Source organism: Pristis pectinata, chromosome 22, assembly GCF_009764475.1.
Source record: "Pristis pectinata isolate sPriPec2 chromosome 22, sPriPec2.1.pri, whole genome shotgun sequence".
Lineage (NCBI taxonomy): Eukaryota > Metazoa > Chordata > Chondrichthyes > Rhinopristiformes > Pristidae > Pristis > Pristis pectinata.
The window spans coordinates 33,723,367-33,738,812 of record NC_067426.1 but is presented as its reverse complement, the minus strand read 5'-3'; the positions used below and the strand labels follow the sequence as shown (position 1 = coordinate 33,738,812).

At 42.2% G+C, this 15,446-nt stretch overlaps 1 protein-coding gene across 3 annotated transcripts in view; it reads left to right on the top strand.

Moving 5' to 3' along the window:
* nfyc (nuclear transcription factor Y, gamma) overlaps window positions 1-15,446 on the top strand; it is a 69,486-nt gene that overhangs the window by 42,323 nt on the left and 11,717 nt on the right. For all 3 annotated transcript variants that reach the window (XM_052036205.1, XM_052036207.1, XM_052036206.1), the window contains exons 6-10: window positions 2,720-2,887; window positions 3,553-3,630; window positions 5,219-5,371; window positions 10,540-10,650; window positions 13,907-13,981. In XM_052036205.1, coding sequence (XP_051892165.1) covers window positions 2,720-2,887; window positions 3,553-3,630; window positions 5,219-5,371; window positions 10,540-10,650; window positions 13,907-13,981 — 585 coding nt within the window. The remainder of the gene's footprint in view (window positions 1-2,719; window positions 2,888-3,552; window positions 3,631-5,218; window positions 5,372-10,539; window positions 10,651-13,906; window positions 13,982-15,446) is intronic.

The following is a 15,446-nucleotide window of genomic DNA, read 5'->3' as shown; positions in this document are numbered from 1 at the left end:
GGGCCTCTCAACATCATTGTGCATGTGGATAAGATATCCCCTGAATCTGAAGTTAAACATTATTTGTACATAATATCTTCTCTTTTTGCCTTCCTTGAACTTGGCAGTCTGGAGGTTTGTTACACCGTGTTTTTAATGTTGGCCCATTGCTAGATGACTTTTCATTTAGAAAACAAGCTCTGTTGGACTCTATGGCAAATTATAAGCTATTGTGGTGAGATTAAACTCTATACATCTCCCACAATATTGATTATGACATTTCCAATGTGTCTGTTCTTAACCTGGTGTCTCTCCCATACAGTGGTTTGAAATGAGTGACAGTGTGTTTGATGGATTGAGATTTTGTCTAATTTTCACTTGCTGGCATGGAAAGTGAAAATCGACAGTTCTATACCTGACCTATCTGGAAACAAGGATATTGAAAGAGATGGTAACTGTAGATTGACAGCATTTCTCTGTATTTTGACATTAAGGTACAAAATCAAAAACGCAGGATGTCAATTTGTGCATCAGTTCATTGAACAGAATTCTGGGTGCCTTGTGCTGCCTACTTTCTCAATGTTTTTTCCCGGTGGGGCCACCAGGACATGTTGCTGTTCAACAATAGTAACCCCCCAGCTGATGCCACCACTGCACTGAGAGCTGATTCCAGCTGAGGCAGAAATGGGGACATTGCTGCCAAAAGCCTCCTAGTTCTTTTGTCTTGCCTGTATCCACCAAACATCTGCTGATAGGTCAGCGTGTACATTGCCTGCTCAGGTGTGTTGAATACTGGCACTCGTACAGTGCTCGTAACAGAGGAAAATGTGAGCTAGTCCATTTGAAGTTATTTTTGGGCAAGCAGCCTTCAGGGGAATGAATGAATGAGTAAAAGAAAATCAGACTTGAATTTCCATATCACTACTTGTGACTTCAGGATGCTGCAAGTGCTTTACAGCCAATGGAGCACTTTGCTCTGTCGTCAGTGTGGCAATGTATGAAATGTGGCACCCAGTTTATATATAGCAGTCTCCCATGACAGCTGTGTGATAATAATCAACACGTTTTAGTGATGTTAGTTGTAGGATAAACATGACCAGGGCACTGATAATTCCTCTGCTCCTCTTTGAACTAGTGTTATGGGATCCTTTTCATCTATTTGAGAGCACTAAAGTAAGCATTTCAGACAATCCTGCAGTCCTATATGCTGTGCTATACTGTTACTCTAATTTTTTAAGTTCAAACCTTTGATCTCTCAGCCTTGGTCAGAGGTGAGATGCTACCTAGAGCAATGTTTATGCACTGAATGGTGTAAATGTTGGTTGAGTAGGACGAATGCAATTGAATATTGGAGAAAATGTATCTTTTCAATTTCATCTGTTGGTGTTAACTGTTTTTGTAAGGTGGCCAACAAAAGATGCTAGAAATTGAAATCAAAGCAGTGGTGTAATTGCATTTGAAGTTGGGATGAAACAATCAATACTGAAGTTAAGAATCTTCTGTCGGAGTTCCTCTGCTCTCATGAGGGGGTCATAGAATGTTGGCCTTTTCTTTCACTGACGTGCATGTACTGTTTTGTTTCCTGGTTTGTAATCTCCTTTCTTCTCGCTCTCGTTGAAGATTGAATATTGGTGCAGAGGAATCACCAACCCAACACTGTGGTCTAGTGTGTAAACATCCTACACTCTCAGCTGTGGTCTGACTGGGCTGGGAGAGGGATGGTTTGCTCATTCTGACACAGACTGAGCAGCAACAAGCCATCAAAGTGCGCACGTGGATTGCACCAGATCTGGTAGAGGTTCTGTTAATCTTGTACCTACAGAAACACCGACTTAAGGGGGAAGAGAGCAAACTTATCCATGTTGGAAGTACGTGATGGAACGGTCAGTATCTGAACGTTTAGCCTAATTGAAGCCAGTTATGGAGGCCTAGATGCTACAAAGGCTGGGCATTAAGAGACCAAGGATTGAATCCAGATCCCTCCTGGTCTGTGTGGTTCATCCCCTGGGTCTTTAATAAAGGGGAAACTAAATTACTTGGTAATTTAGATCCAGAAAGTGGTCACCAAAATAGCCCTTGGTGGATCTCAAGGATTTCTGTGTACATTAGAAGCCCAGGTGAGGGATAACACAGGCGTGTGTCTGTGTATGGGTGGAGGTGGCAGCATGACACTCCAAGAAAATGGATTATGCACTATCATGTCTCACTTGTGTGCCTGGAATGTCTTTCTAGTATCACAATAAACCAAAATGCACAAGCATGAAAGCAGGTGAATGAACTGTAATCAATATTAGACAGTTATTCTATCTTTTGAACTAGCGGTTTTCCTGATGAACCTTTTCTTAAGTATGCGCTTCAGTACTGTCTGGGAGAGAATTGAAAGCTTAATGTCAGTTAGTTACCATCCAAGTTGATGAAGCCAAGATCCAGATGTTTTTGTTTGAGAATGTGAAATGGCTGGTTACAACTGCTGATGCTCCAGTGTACCATGTTGGGAGCATGCTGTATGAAGTGGATGTTCCCCAGGTGGGAGCAATACTTTGTAACTAGTTGGTATAGTACTGGGATATAGCTGCCATAACGTACCACCACCTTAAGGTTTATGTGATTGTCAATCTGCTAATTTCACATTTGATTGTAGAATAAAATGCCTTTCATTTTGATGGCACTATCTTTACTAACAAAAATAGAAAGTGTTCTAACCTCTGATAAATGGACTTCTTGGGTTTTTGTATGACAGGAGGAAGTGCGCCAGGCGGTTCCAAGCTCTGAGCAAGTGCAATACTATTTCACATTGGCCCAGCAGCCGACGACGGTACAAGTACAGGGGCAGCAACAAGGACAGGGGTCTGGTGGCTCAACCATTCAGCCGAGTCAGATCATCATTGGACAACCACAGCAGGGCCAGGTAGGAAGCATTAAGGCTCCAAAGAGCAGCATAAGACTTTGATTACAACTGGAAGAGTTTGATTAACAAATTCATCAGTTCTCCAAGGATTCGTTTGAACCCATAGCATCAACTGTTATGAATATTAATTGCAAGTTCCTCCTCTCAAGCGAGATTCAGTGACCTTGGATTCTCAGAGGCTTGGGGAACTAAGCTTGTTATACTTTGGAGACCACCACAGAGCAAGTTCAATCTACTGAGCTCTTTGAACTGCAGGGACTTCCTCTGCCATTGTGGACTTCAAAAGTTTTAGCTACAGAACTTGAGAGCATAAAAATGCATAACATCTTCATTTCAATATGCCTTTTCAAAATTTGGTTCATAATTGATATACAAATTTATATTTGAACAGCTTGTCATGTTCTCATTTCATTGCACTGTTATATCCATATCTAAATGTTAATTCTCGCATAGCCCATTATAGTGAGCTCAGGAGCTTGCAGATCACAGCAAGTACTATCTGATCCTTGCTCTAATGGAATAGAACATTATGCCGTATGTTACTGTTTAGATTTACTGGTAGTGTGCCACCAGAGCTGCAGCATGTGTAATTTCATAAGTAACAATTTGTTTTAAAAAGTCTTTTGGCCTCTGCAGCTCAGTGATTTGAAATGTTGCATCTACAGGTTGTACAAGGAACCACTGTCCAACAACTGCAGCAAGTGCAGGTCGCACAGTCGCAGACTACAGCAACATCCATCACGGTAATATCTGACCTTGGATCGTGTACTCGGTGTTTATAACTTCAGTTTATGCAGTTACTTGTCTTTGTGAACATATAGCATAGTGCTAACCGCACCTTTAGCACTCCTTTCCTAGACCTCTGTTTCTCTTCTTTAACACACTTCTTAAAGCTTGTGTTAACTTCAGATTACCTGTCCTAGTGTTTTGTGCTATCAGATTTAATCTAAAAGTGCTCCTGTGAAGCACTTTGAGATGCTAAATGTGCAAATGCATGCAAATCGCTGCTGTTGCATCGTGCAGGTATAGTACATAATTTTGTCCTGAGATTTGGGCTCAGACATGTTAATGAGGGTGATATTTCTAAAACAAAAAATGTTTGTTTCTGGCCATCTGCTATGTTAGATTGACAGCCACCAATCGATAACCACCCTGACAAGCAGAACGGGCTGCATACCTGCATATCACTGGTTTCAGGAGCCTTATTGGTGCTGGGACATTAGGAGTTTAGAGAGGAGGCAGTAGCATATTAGTACCAAAAGTAAGCACTCAGCTAATACCAAAACCACACACACAGGCATTTACATTCAGTTCAGTCAAAAGTGGTCTTTGAAGAATCAGCACTTTTGAGAATGCATTACCTAATTTTAAATCTAATTTGTAAAAACAATAAAATTCAATTTGACTTCAGTATTATAGCAAAAGGGAGGAATTTTACGACCAGTGGATGACAGAATCTAGCAAATAAATGAGAATCCTACACTATGTTTGACTTAGAGTTAAGCTTCTAACTGAAATAAAAACAGAATATCCTGGAAATACTCAACAGGTTAGGCAACACCTGCAGGGAGAGAAGTGGAGTTCATATTTTGGGTTGATGATATTTCATTAAAACCTTTTGATGAGCGTCTCTCTCCAGAGATGCTGCCTGATTTGAAAATTTCCCGCATTTTCAGTTTAAGAACAAGAATATGTGATGTAGAAGTTGGCCATTTGGCCATCATAATTGTATCTGATTCTACCACCTTTTGATGTGTGGTTCATTATACCAACCCCCCCCCCTACAAACAAGCTTTTTTGTGATTTTGTTTTTGATTGGGCAATAACTATTAATCATTACAGCATAGACAATTTTTTGCTTTTGAATTCACCTGTGACCAGGTGGAGCTTTGCTTTGGTATCTCATCCAAAAGACAGCATCTCCAATAGACTGTACTCCCTTGGGGACTGCATTGGAATATCAGCCCTAATTTTTGTGCAAAGGCCTCTGTAACGGGCTTAAATCTACACTCTTCTGCCTTCCGTTTTCAGGAACTGAACCACTGCTGGAGTTGTAAATGATGCGTGTGTTGTTACAATGGTGTCTAGGATGGAGAAATGGACTAGGTTCACTGTACCTACATCTGGAACATATTTGAAGGTGATTTTGTGTCACTAGCAGCAACTGCACTCATCCACCTGGTGTGGGTACAACAGAAGCTTTAGGCAAAAAGATGTTTGTCTATCCTTTTAATTATAAATGTGAAGAAAAAGAGCTGTCCTTTAAAAGTCTACTTAAACTTCTCAAGACCATGCACAATTTAAGCAACTTCTTGCTTGTCTTGTTTACAGAGTGCCCCGGTGACAATGCAGGTTGGCGATGGGCAACAGGTGCAGCTTGTTCCAGCACAAAACCAAACACAGCAGGCTCAGACCAACTCTGGGCAAACCATGCAGGTCATGCAGCAGATCATCACCAACACGGGCGAGATCCAGCAGATACCAGTAAGCACAGCTTTCTGGAACCACTTGTAAAGTTTAAAAAAAAATAAAGTGCTTTTTGGAAATAATTTGTTTCCCCAAATGTGCACAACTGGCAGGAGGTTTTGCAGTTGGCTGTATGCATCAGGAGAAGGTGGATGGGATGTTGCTTACTGCTGTGGATTGGTAGAGTCCCAAGTCGAGCAGAGCCTGAAAGTACTTTTCAGTCATTTCCCAGGTTGTTGGAGAAGATGGAACATGAGACAGAGTGGTTTATTTTTGTGCTTTATCTTTACGTGCTTCTACACCCCCACCCCCACCCCGCGTGCATGCGTGCCCACACGTTTTACTGCCATTCTGAGGTGATTGGCACTGAATCTCCTTGAAAATAAATATTGTTGGGAATACATAAAAGATGGAAGTGAAGCAAATTGGAATCTCTCAAGGAAATCTGCCATATATATTTTGGGTGTGTAAATTCTGACACAAAAATTTTGAAAAGCTTGGTATTACAATCTAAAAATGGGGAGCTATGTTTTACACTTCATAAAAGTAGAAATATAATTGGAATGGATGTTTACAATGATAAATACTTTCTAAAAGAGTGTAGACACTGTTGTGATGTAGCCAATTTGTGAAGTGCAGACTCCCTCTAACAGCAGTGACCAGGTAATCTGAGAAAAGTTTTGGCTAGGATGCAAGGGATGGTTCCCTGGTATTCTTTGAAATAACCTCTTAGTACCTTTTATATTGTCATGAAGGAGGTGACCAGATTTCAGTCTAGTCTGTCGCGTCTGGCAGTGTGGCATTCCCTAGCTGCAATGGAGTGTCAGGCTAGATTTTTGTGCTCCAGTCTCAAGTGAAATTTGAACCCACAACCTTTTTGACTTAGAGAGTCTGCTAACAACTAAGCAACAGGTGGAACAAAATATTAGACCAACGAGATGAGGAAAAAAAACAAGGAACGTGACCTTTCTGAAGAGTAAACATCAAGGAGCTGGCACAGCTTATTAATAAAGGAAGGGGTCAGTACAGTTGTGAGAAATGATCTTGAGTTGAAAGTAAAGGAATCAGTTAAGCAACAGCATGGGAAAGCAAAACCAGTTGGATTGCTCTGTAGACTCCCTGGCAGAAGCTAGTCTGTAGCCTAGAATGTAAAAAAAAAGAAAACTTGTAAGAAGACTTGTAAGAATTGTGCTGCAGTAATCATAATTTTAATCCTGGCATAGATTGGAGAAATCAAATTTGCAAAGGTGGACTATTCAGAAACTATCCAGAGAACAGGCTATTTCAAAATCTGGTTACGTGTAATGAAATGGCATGGATTAGTGATCTCTTAGTAACGGATCCTGGAGGAAGAGTAATCATCACATGATAGAATTCCATTTTAGTTTGACAGTGGAAAAACTTGGGTAAAGGATGAGTCAAAAGATAACAAAGGAAATAACTGATTGGGATCAAGACGGCAAGAAATATAAAAACAGACAATAGGAGCTTCTGCAAGTATATAAAAAGGAAGGTAGCTAAACCTTCATCCCTTTGATTATACTGAGGAATTAATAAAGGGAAATAAGGAAACGATAGAGACTTTGTACAATTACTTTTATCTGTCAATACAAGAGAAAATCTGGGGGCAAAAGGGAGTGAGGAATTCAAAACAATTGCTATCAATGTATGGAAGAGCACTATAGGCTGACTGATCTGGCTTGATGACCTGAATGCATGGGTCTTAACAGAAGTGGTTGCAGAAGATGTAAGCACATTAGTTGTGGTTTTCCAAAGTTCCCCAGATAAAGGTCACAGCAGTTTGGAAAACTTCAGATGTGAAATTCCTTCTCAAAAGAGGAGACAAAAAGCAAAATACATTACAGCTCTATCAGCCTAACATGCATCACTGGGAAAATACTGGATTCCATTATTAGGAAAATACTAGCAGGATACCTACAAAATTATAGTACAATAAAGCAAAGTCAAAATGGCTTTATGGGATGGAAATAATCTTTGACAAACTTATTGAAGTTCTTTTGAGGGTACCTAGCAAGGTGGATAAAGGGGGATCTGTAGATATCTTTGGATTTTCAAAAGGTGTTCAATAAGGTGCCATGTAAGAGCTCACGGAGTTAGGGATACAACATACGCATGGGTAGACAATTGACCAACTAACAGAAATCATTCAGAATAAACCTTTCATTTACAGGTTGGCAAGTTGTCATTCTGGGGGTGCTATGGGATCTGTGCTAAGGCCTCAGTTATTTACAAACTGAATCAATAACTCAGTTGAAGAAAATGAATTACTGTAGCTGACAATGATACAAAGATAAGTGAAAAAGCAAGTTGCGAGGAGATCACAAGGAGTCTGCACAGGGAAATTGGCTGCTGGTCCTGTAACTTGACCACTATGCAACCACAATCCTGGACCACCAATTCAAAGGCTTGAACATTGAACAGTACAGCACAGGAGCAGGTCCTTCAGTCCACAATGTCTGCACTGAACCTGATGCCAGGCACATAACATTCTATGTGCTTTTAAAATAAAAACTGCCCCACACATCTCCTTTAAGCTGCCCCCCCTCTCACCTTAAATGCGTGTCCTCTAGTATTTGACATTCCTATCCTTGGGAGAAGGCAGGAGAATGGGGTTGAGAGGGAATAATAAATCAGCCATGATCCAATGGTGGGCAGACTTGGTGGGCTGAATGGCCTAATTCTGCTCCTATGTCTCAGGGTAGACAGTGTCTTTTTGGACCATATCTCTGCCTCATAATTTTATAAACTTCTATCGGACAACCCAAGTTTGTCCAACTTCTTGTAGTTCATACCCTCTAATCCAGGCAGCATTCTTGCAAACCTCTTCTGCACCTTTTCCAAAGCCTCCACATCCTTGCTGTAATGGGGCGACCAGAATGGCACACAATACTTCAACCAAAGTTTTATATAACTGCAACGTGACTTCCTGACTCATGCCATATGCCTTCTTTACCGCCCTATCTACTTGCTTGGCCACTTCAGGGAGCTATGAACTTGAACCCCGAGATCTCTCTGTCCATCAATGCTGTTAAGGATCCTGCCATTAACTGTACACTTTCCCTTTTGCATTTGGCCTCACAAAGTGCAACACCTCACATTTGTCCAGATTGACCTCCAGCTGCTACTTCTCTGCCCATATCTGTAACTGATCTATATTCTGCTGTATCCTTTGACAACCTTCTTCACTATCCACAACTTCACCAATCTTTGTGTCACCTGCAAACTTGTTATCCCACCCATCTATGTTTTCATCCATGTAATTTAAATATACAGTATATCACAAACAACAGAGGAGCCAGCATTTGTCCCTGTGGAACACCACAGGTCAGTGACCTCCAGCCAGAATTACACACTTCCACCACTACCCTCTGTCTTCTATGGGCAAGCCAATTCTGAATCCAAACTACCAAGTCATCGCAGATCCCACACATCTTTAATCTTTTGGATCAGCCTACCATGAGGGACCTTGTCAGATGTCTTATTGAAGTCTATGTAGACAACATCCACTGCTCTACCCTCATCAATCACCTTCATCACGACCTCAAAAAAAACTCAAATCAATTTTGTAAGACATGACATGACCTGCCCTGCACAAAGCCATGCTGACTGTCCCTAATCAGGCCATGGTTTTCTAAATGTGTGTAAATCCTATCCCTAAGAATTCTCTCCAATAGCTTCCCTACCACTGATGTGAGGCTCACCAGCCTATAATTTCCTAGATTATTCCTATTTTCCCCCTCTTGAACAATGGAATGACATTGGCTACTTTATCCTCAAGTGGTCCTATCCTCTCCCTGGTTATACTCTGGTATAAAAGGCAACCCACAAAGTGCTGGAGGAACTCAATGGGTCAGGCAGTATCACTGCAGGGAAATGGACAGTCAACATTTTGGATCAAGACCCTTTATCTGGACTCTGAAGCCCTGTAAGAATTTTTGTATGTTTCAATGAGAGCACCTCCTTCTCAACTTGAGTATAAACTCAATCTGCTTAACCCCTCAGAGGGCAATGCACCCCATCCCAGCAAAAAAATCTTGTGGATCTTTATTATGCTCCCTCCATTAAAGTATATCCTTCCCTGGGTGGGGAGAATAGACCCCTGCATAGCATTCGAGGTGCAAACTATTGAGCTTCTATAGTTGCAGTAGGATATCTGTTAATCCTTGTACTGAATTCTCTTACAATTAACTATAACATTCCATTTGCCTTTCAAACTGCTTACTTCACCTGCATATTAACATTTTAATTTCCAGTGATTCATGTGCATCTGAAAACCAACACCTTTCAATCTTGCACCATTTAAAACTACTGGTTGCCTGTTTCTTCTTCCACTTTTTTCAACCATTTGTTCTCTAATCCCTTTGTATTAGAGGAAAGGTAACCATGTGCCTTCTCACTTTTAAATACCAAGATCCCTTGGTACACCACAATTTACTAGTTTCTCATTTTATGATTTGGGGGGGGCGGAGGTGAAAATGCTTCTGTTCTTTCTGTAAAACCAATGGTAGGGATTCCAAAATTGGATCTCGGCAAATGGAATCAGCTTGGATTTCCAGTGCTGACCATTCACCAAATTACTTTTGCAAAACGTCCATTTATCAATATCTGTCACACGGGATTAAACAGAAAGATCTTTCCTGTGGCTCAGTAGATTGTTCCCCAAGCTTGCTTACGTGAGCAAGGACCACAGAAATCAATGCCCACGAGTAGGATCCCAGCATAAATATAACATTTAGACAAGAAGTCTATCATGCATCTCAAAATACCTTTCCACGCTTTAAGTTACTACAAGCAAACCTCTGTCCTAAGTAGTGAAAGGTATGTGAACACACATGTACATTTTTAAGGGATGGTAGCCTAACCGGTGACAGGCTCTGGAAAGAAATTATAGCTGCCACTAACGTTTGACTACTATTTCATTACACCCTGCAATGATGATCCTGGAAATTAACAAAAGAATATTCCAAACTGCTTGTTTTGAGAAAATGACTGCTTGCAATTTAGACCAGATTGCTGTAAACCTAAGGTCAAAGGCTCAAACGAGTGGGTGATAGTTTTTGCATTTAGTAAAAAGACATTGAAATGTTTACTTTGAAAGGTATTGACTTTTTTGGGTTCTGTTAAGCTGACAGCAGAATTGAGTTTCCACCCATTGTGATTCTCAGGTGCAGCTGAATGCTGGACAGCTGCAGTACATTCGTTTGGCCCAGCCTGTATCTGGAGCACAAGTGGTACAGGGACAAATCCAGACCCTTACCCCCGGCAATCCGCAGCAGGTAGGCATGTGTCTCATAACGCATCCTAGGTTGGGAGACTGAACATTTGATGTTCTGTTGTAGGTAACCGTTTGTGTTTGTTTAATTGAATTTATTGGAGCTGATTGTAAACAACGTCATTCCACAGTGTTGCAGAGAATATACTGGACTTTAGACTTCTGATCTCAGCAACACTTCTATTAACATCATTCCTGAGTTTTTGCTGGATATGATTTTTAAAAAGAAACAACTTGTAAATGAAAGTGTCAGCATATTTTCTGGTGTTCACTCATGGCTGCTAGCCTGTTTATGTGTCGTGGGGATTGGTTCCAAGGCCTGAGGTTACAGAGAATATTTTGTTTCACTTCTGACAAAGGTAAAAAAAAAATGATGGCCCAGGTCTAAAGGTCAGTCTTAGTGCAGTTATTACTGGGAACAACTCTTTTGCCAGACTATTCTAGGTGACTATTGTCCTATAGTTCTGGAAATAAATGGTATACAATCCATCCCCAGGGTTAGAACACTCAATATATGGACACCGCTACATACAAATAATATTATTAAATTCAAAAGTTCGACATGCAAACAACAGAACTAAGTCCCCCCCCCCCTCTCTCTCTCTCTCTCTCTCTCCCCCTCTCCCCCTCTCCCCCTCTCCCCCTCTCCCCCTCCCCCCCTCCCCCCCTCTCCCCCCCCTCCCCCCCCTCCCCCCCTCCCCCCCTCCCCCCCTCCCCCCCCCCCCCTCCCCCCCCCTCCCCCCCTCTCCCCCCCCTCCCCCCCTCCCCCCCTCCCCCCCCTCCCCCCCTCCCCCCCTCCCTCCCCCCCCTCCCCCCCTCCCCCCCCCTCCCCCCCTCCCCCCCCTCCCCCCTCTCCCCCCCTCCCCCCTCTCCCCCCCTCTCTCTACTTTTAGTAATTGTTCTTATCAGTCTTCTGTGCTTTTGATGCCATTCATTATGATATTGTGGAGGTATGGTTGCCATATCAAGTGACTTTTGTATTTTCTGACTTACGGACAAAATTGACTTGTGGATGTCTGTGAAAGTGGAACCCACTCGTTACCTGGGGATGGCCTGTAATATGATTAAAGGCATGATCACCATTCATGAACCTTGAACAGTGAGGTTCTAGGTATGGTCATTGGAGTGAGTGTTTGCTGTCCATGGGGCTGTGAAGCCAAGCCTTTAACATTTGGTTTCTTGTGGACACACGAGCCTGGTAACTACTTTCCCAGCGTAAGTAGAGTGGTACAGCACAGAAACAGGCCCTTCAGCCCACCATGTCCATGCTGACCGTTATACCTATCTATACTAATCCTATTTGCCCTCATTGGGTTTATAGCCTTGTATGCCGTGGCGACTCATGTGCCTGCCTAGATGCCTCGTAGATGTTGCGATTGTATCTGCCTCCACTGCCTCCTCCTGTTAGTGTGTTCCAGGTATCAACCACTCTGTGTGAAGAACTTTCCCCTCTAATCCATATTAAACCTCCCTCTCACCTTAAACCAAACCAAATACACAGCCCATATTAGTGATAAACAGGAACGTTCTTGCGAAGATTCCCCTGCCTGCTTTCGATGAAAATATGCCCAATTTTGTCAACAGTGAATGGAAAGCTGGTTTGTGTGGCTCTTCTTCATCTAGTAGATCAATATAGTGATGGACCTTAGGGTAAAATTGGCAAAAAATACTGCAGATGCTAGAAATCTAAAATAAAATCAGAAAATGTTAGAAGCATTCAGCAGGTCAGTCAGCAAGTCTGGAAAGAGAAACGGTTAACACTTTGTGTTGAAGATCCTTGAAACTAACTAATTTTCCCAATTCTCTAGCTCTGATTCAGTTCCAGAGTGAGAGGGTGATGGATAAGACAAAGGCAATGTCACAGATAGGGTGAGGGCAGTGTTGCCATGGAGATGTGCTGTTAACAAAGTCATCTGTTTGATAGATATAGAGGGCAGTTAGAGAGAAACAAAGGGACAAGCTGTGAATGCAGGTCAGAGCTGTTGCAGAGAACCAAAATCACGAAGAGAGTGCGGAAAATGCACAGCAGATTAGGCAATCTGTGGAGAGAGAAACTGAGTTAACATTACAGGCTGATAATCTTTCAGGTTTTGTAAACAGAATTGCATCCAAGCAGAGATGCTCCCTTTGTCCTAGTCGTCCTTTCCCTGCCTTCTCTGCTACTTGAAACTACCTTGTTTTCTCGCTTTTCCAATTCTGATGTAGGGTCCTTGAGCTGAAACGTTAGCTGTATTTCTTTTTCTACAGATGCAACCTATTGAATGATTCCAGGATTTTCTGCTTTTATTGTCTTTGAAATAACTGAAGATATGCATTTGTTCCATATTGTCTCTGTAATCCTGTGGTCCAGATGATTAAATAGAAAGGATGAACTGGCATCTTAGGATAAAATTGGCAAAAAAACTGCAGATGCTAGAAATCTAAAATAAAATCAGAAAATGTTAGAAGCATTTAGCAGGTCAGTCAGCAAGTCTGGAAAGAGAAACAGTTAACACTTTGTGTAATATATCAGTTGGCATTTTGGGTAATAAAACAGCTTGCCTAATCCAACAAATGCTTGCAATATTATTGATTATTTGGGAAGCAAAAACTTGATTATAGACAAAACATTTGGTAATTAATAGAAACTTACTGGTGCTCTTAACAGATTGTAGGTAACGGATTTACCTGTATTGGATATGCATCAGTAAATGTTGATGGATGCTTCATTGAACACAATAATCTAAATTGGTTTTTCTCTGATTTGCCAGCTCCTGCAGGAAGGTAATTGCTGCAATTGAGAATTTCCTGCAATTAATGATTTCCTTAACCAGTGCTCAAGTTAATAAGCTTGAGTTGAAGGTCAAAATAAAAGTTTGCAAACTGTGAATTGTTGAGTTCCCTGGTCACAGGACTACTGGTGTTTTATACTGATCCCATCCATAGATGAAGGGGAGAAAGAAAAAAACACATTCCTTCCCTGAAGATGTGACAGAAATGCTCCGCTCTGAGGTGATTACAAAGATGAATGCCTGGCCTTGTAGTGAGTAGGTGTATATTTCTAGGTGTTTCCCCACAGGGGAATTAGAACTAGATAGATAACCTGTTTATGCATATGATCTGCTGTTGAGTGAGGAATTAGGTCACCTCAGTGCTATGCAGCCGAATGATGTTTAATCTAGAGAACTGGTGAATAACCAGAAGTGTAAGCAGAAATGTTGACTTGCTGTTGCTTTGCATTTGTATTCTGCTTTGGTAAATGCTTCTCCCCTGTATTCTAGGTTGGTCAAGCAGAGGTTCAACAGGGTCAGCAACAGCAGCAGCAACAACAATACAACCAGTTTACTGACGGACAGGTACGCTGATATCCTTGCTGATCAAGTTTAACGTTATTTCCATGCATTGTATCAGAAGTGTAACTGACAACCATTTTAGTATATCTACCGACATATTTATAGTCCCACAACTTGTGGTGGAATTTTTCTTAAGTATCATAGAACCATACCGCACAAAACAGGCCCTTCGGCCCACCATGTTGTGCCATCCATCAAACCACCCTCACACTATCTAACCCTTTCCTCCCGCATATCCCTCTATCTCACGTCCGTCCATATGCATATCCAACAAACTCTTGAACCTGTCCAATGTATCTGCCTCCACCACCACCCCAGGCAGTGCATTCCATGCACCAACCACTCTCTGGGTGAAAAACCTTCCCCTGACATCTCCCCTGAACCTCCCACCCATAACCTTAAAGCCATGCCCTCTCGTCTTGAGCATTGGTGCCCTGGGAAGGAGGTGCTGGCTGTCTACTCTATCTATTCCTCTCAATATTTTACATATCTCTATCATGTCTCCTCTCATCCTCCTCCTTTCCAGTGAATAAAACCCTAGCACTTTAAGCTTCTCCTCATATTCCATACGCTCTAATCCAGGCAGCATCCTGGTAAATCTCCTCTGCACCCTCTCCAACGCCTCCACATCCTTCCTATAATGCGGTGACCAAAACTGAACACAGTACTCTAAGTATGGTCTAACTAGAGTTTTGTAAAGCTGCATCATCACGTTGTGGCTCTTAAACTCAATCCCACGACTTATGAAAGCTAACATCCCATAGGCCTTCTTAACTGCTCTATCCACCTGTGAGGCCACTTTCAGTGAACTGTGAATATGAACCCCCAGATCCCTCTGCTCCTCTGCACTGCCAAGTACCTTGCCATTTACCTTGTACTCTGCCCTGGAGTTTGTCCTTCCAAAGTGTACCACCTCACACTTCTCCGGATTGACCTCCATCTGCCACTTGTCAGCCCAGCTCTGCATCCTATCAATATCCCTTTGTAAGTTCCGACAGCCCTCCACACTATCCACAACACCGCCTATCTCAGTGTCGTCCGCAAAATTACTAACCCAGGCCTCCACCCCCTCATCTAAGTCATCTATAAATATCACAAAAAGTAGAGGTCCCAGAACCGATCCCTGTGGGACACCACTAGTCACTGCCCTCCAATCCGAGGGCACTCCTTCCACCACAACCCTCTGCTTCTACAGGCAAGCCAATTCCTAATCCACACAGCCAAGTTTCCCTGGATCCCTTGACCTCTGACCTTCTGAAGAAGCCTACCATGAGGAACCTTATCAAACGCCTTACTAAAATCCATATAGACTACATCCACCGCACTACCCTCATCAATCTTCCTTGTCACCTCCTCAAAGAACTCTATCAGGCTTGTGAGGCAAGATCTTCCCTTCACAAAGCCATGCTGGCTGTCCCTAATTAGTCAGTGATTCTCCAGGTGTTCGTAGATCCTATCCCTTAGAATC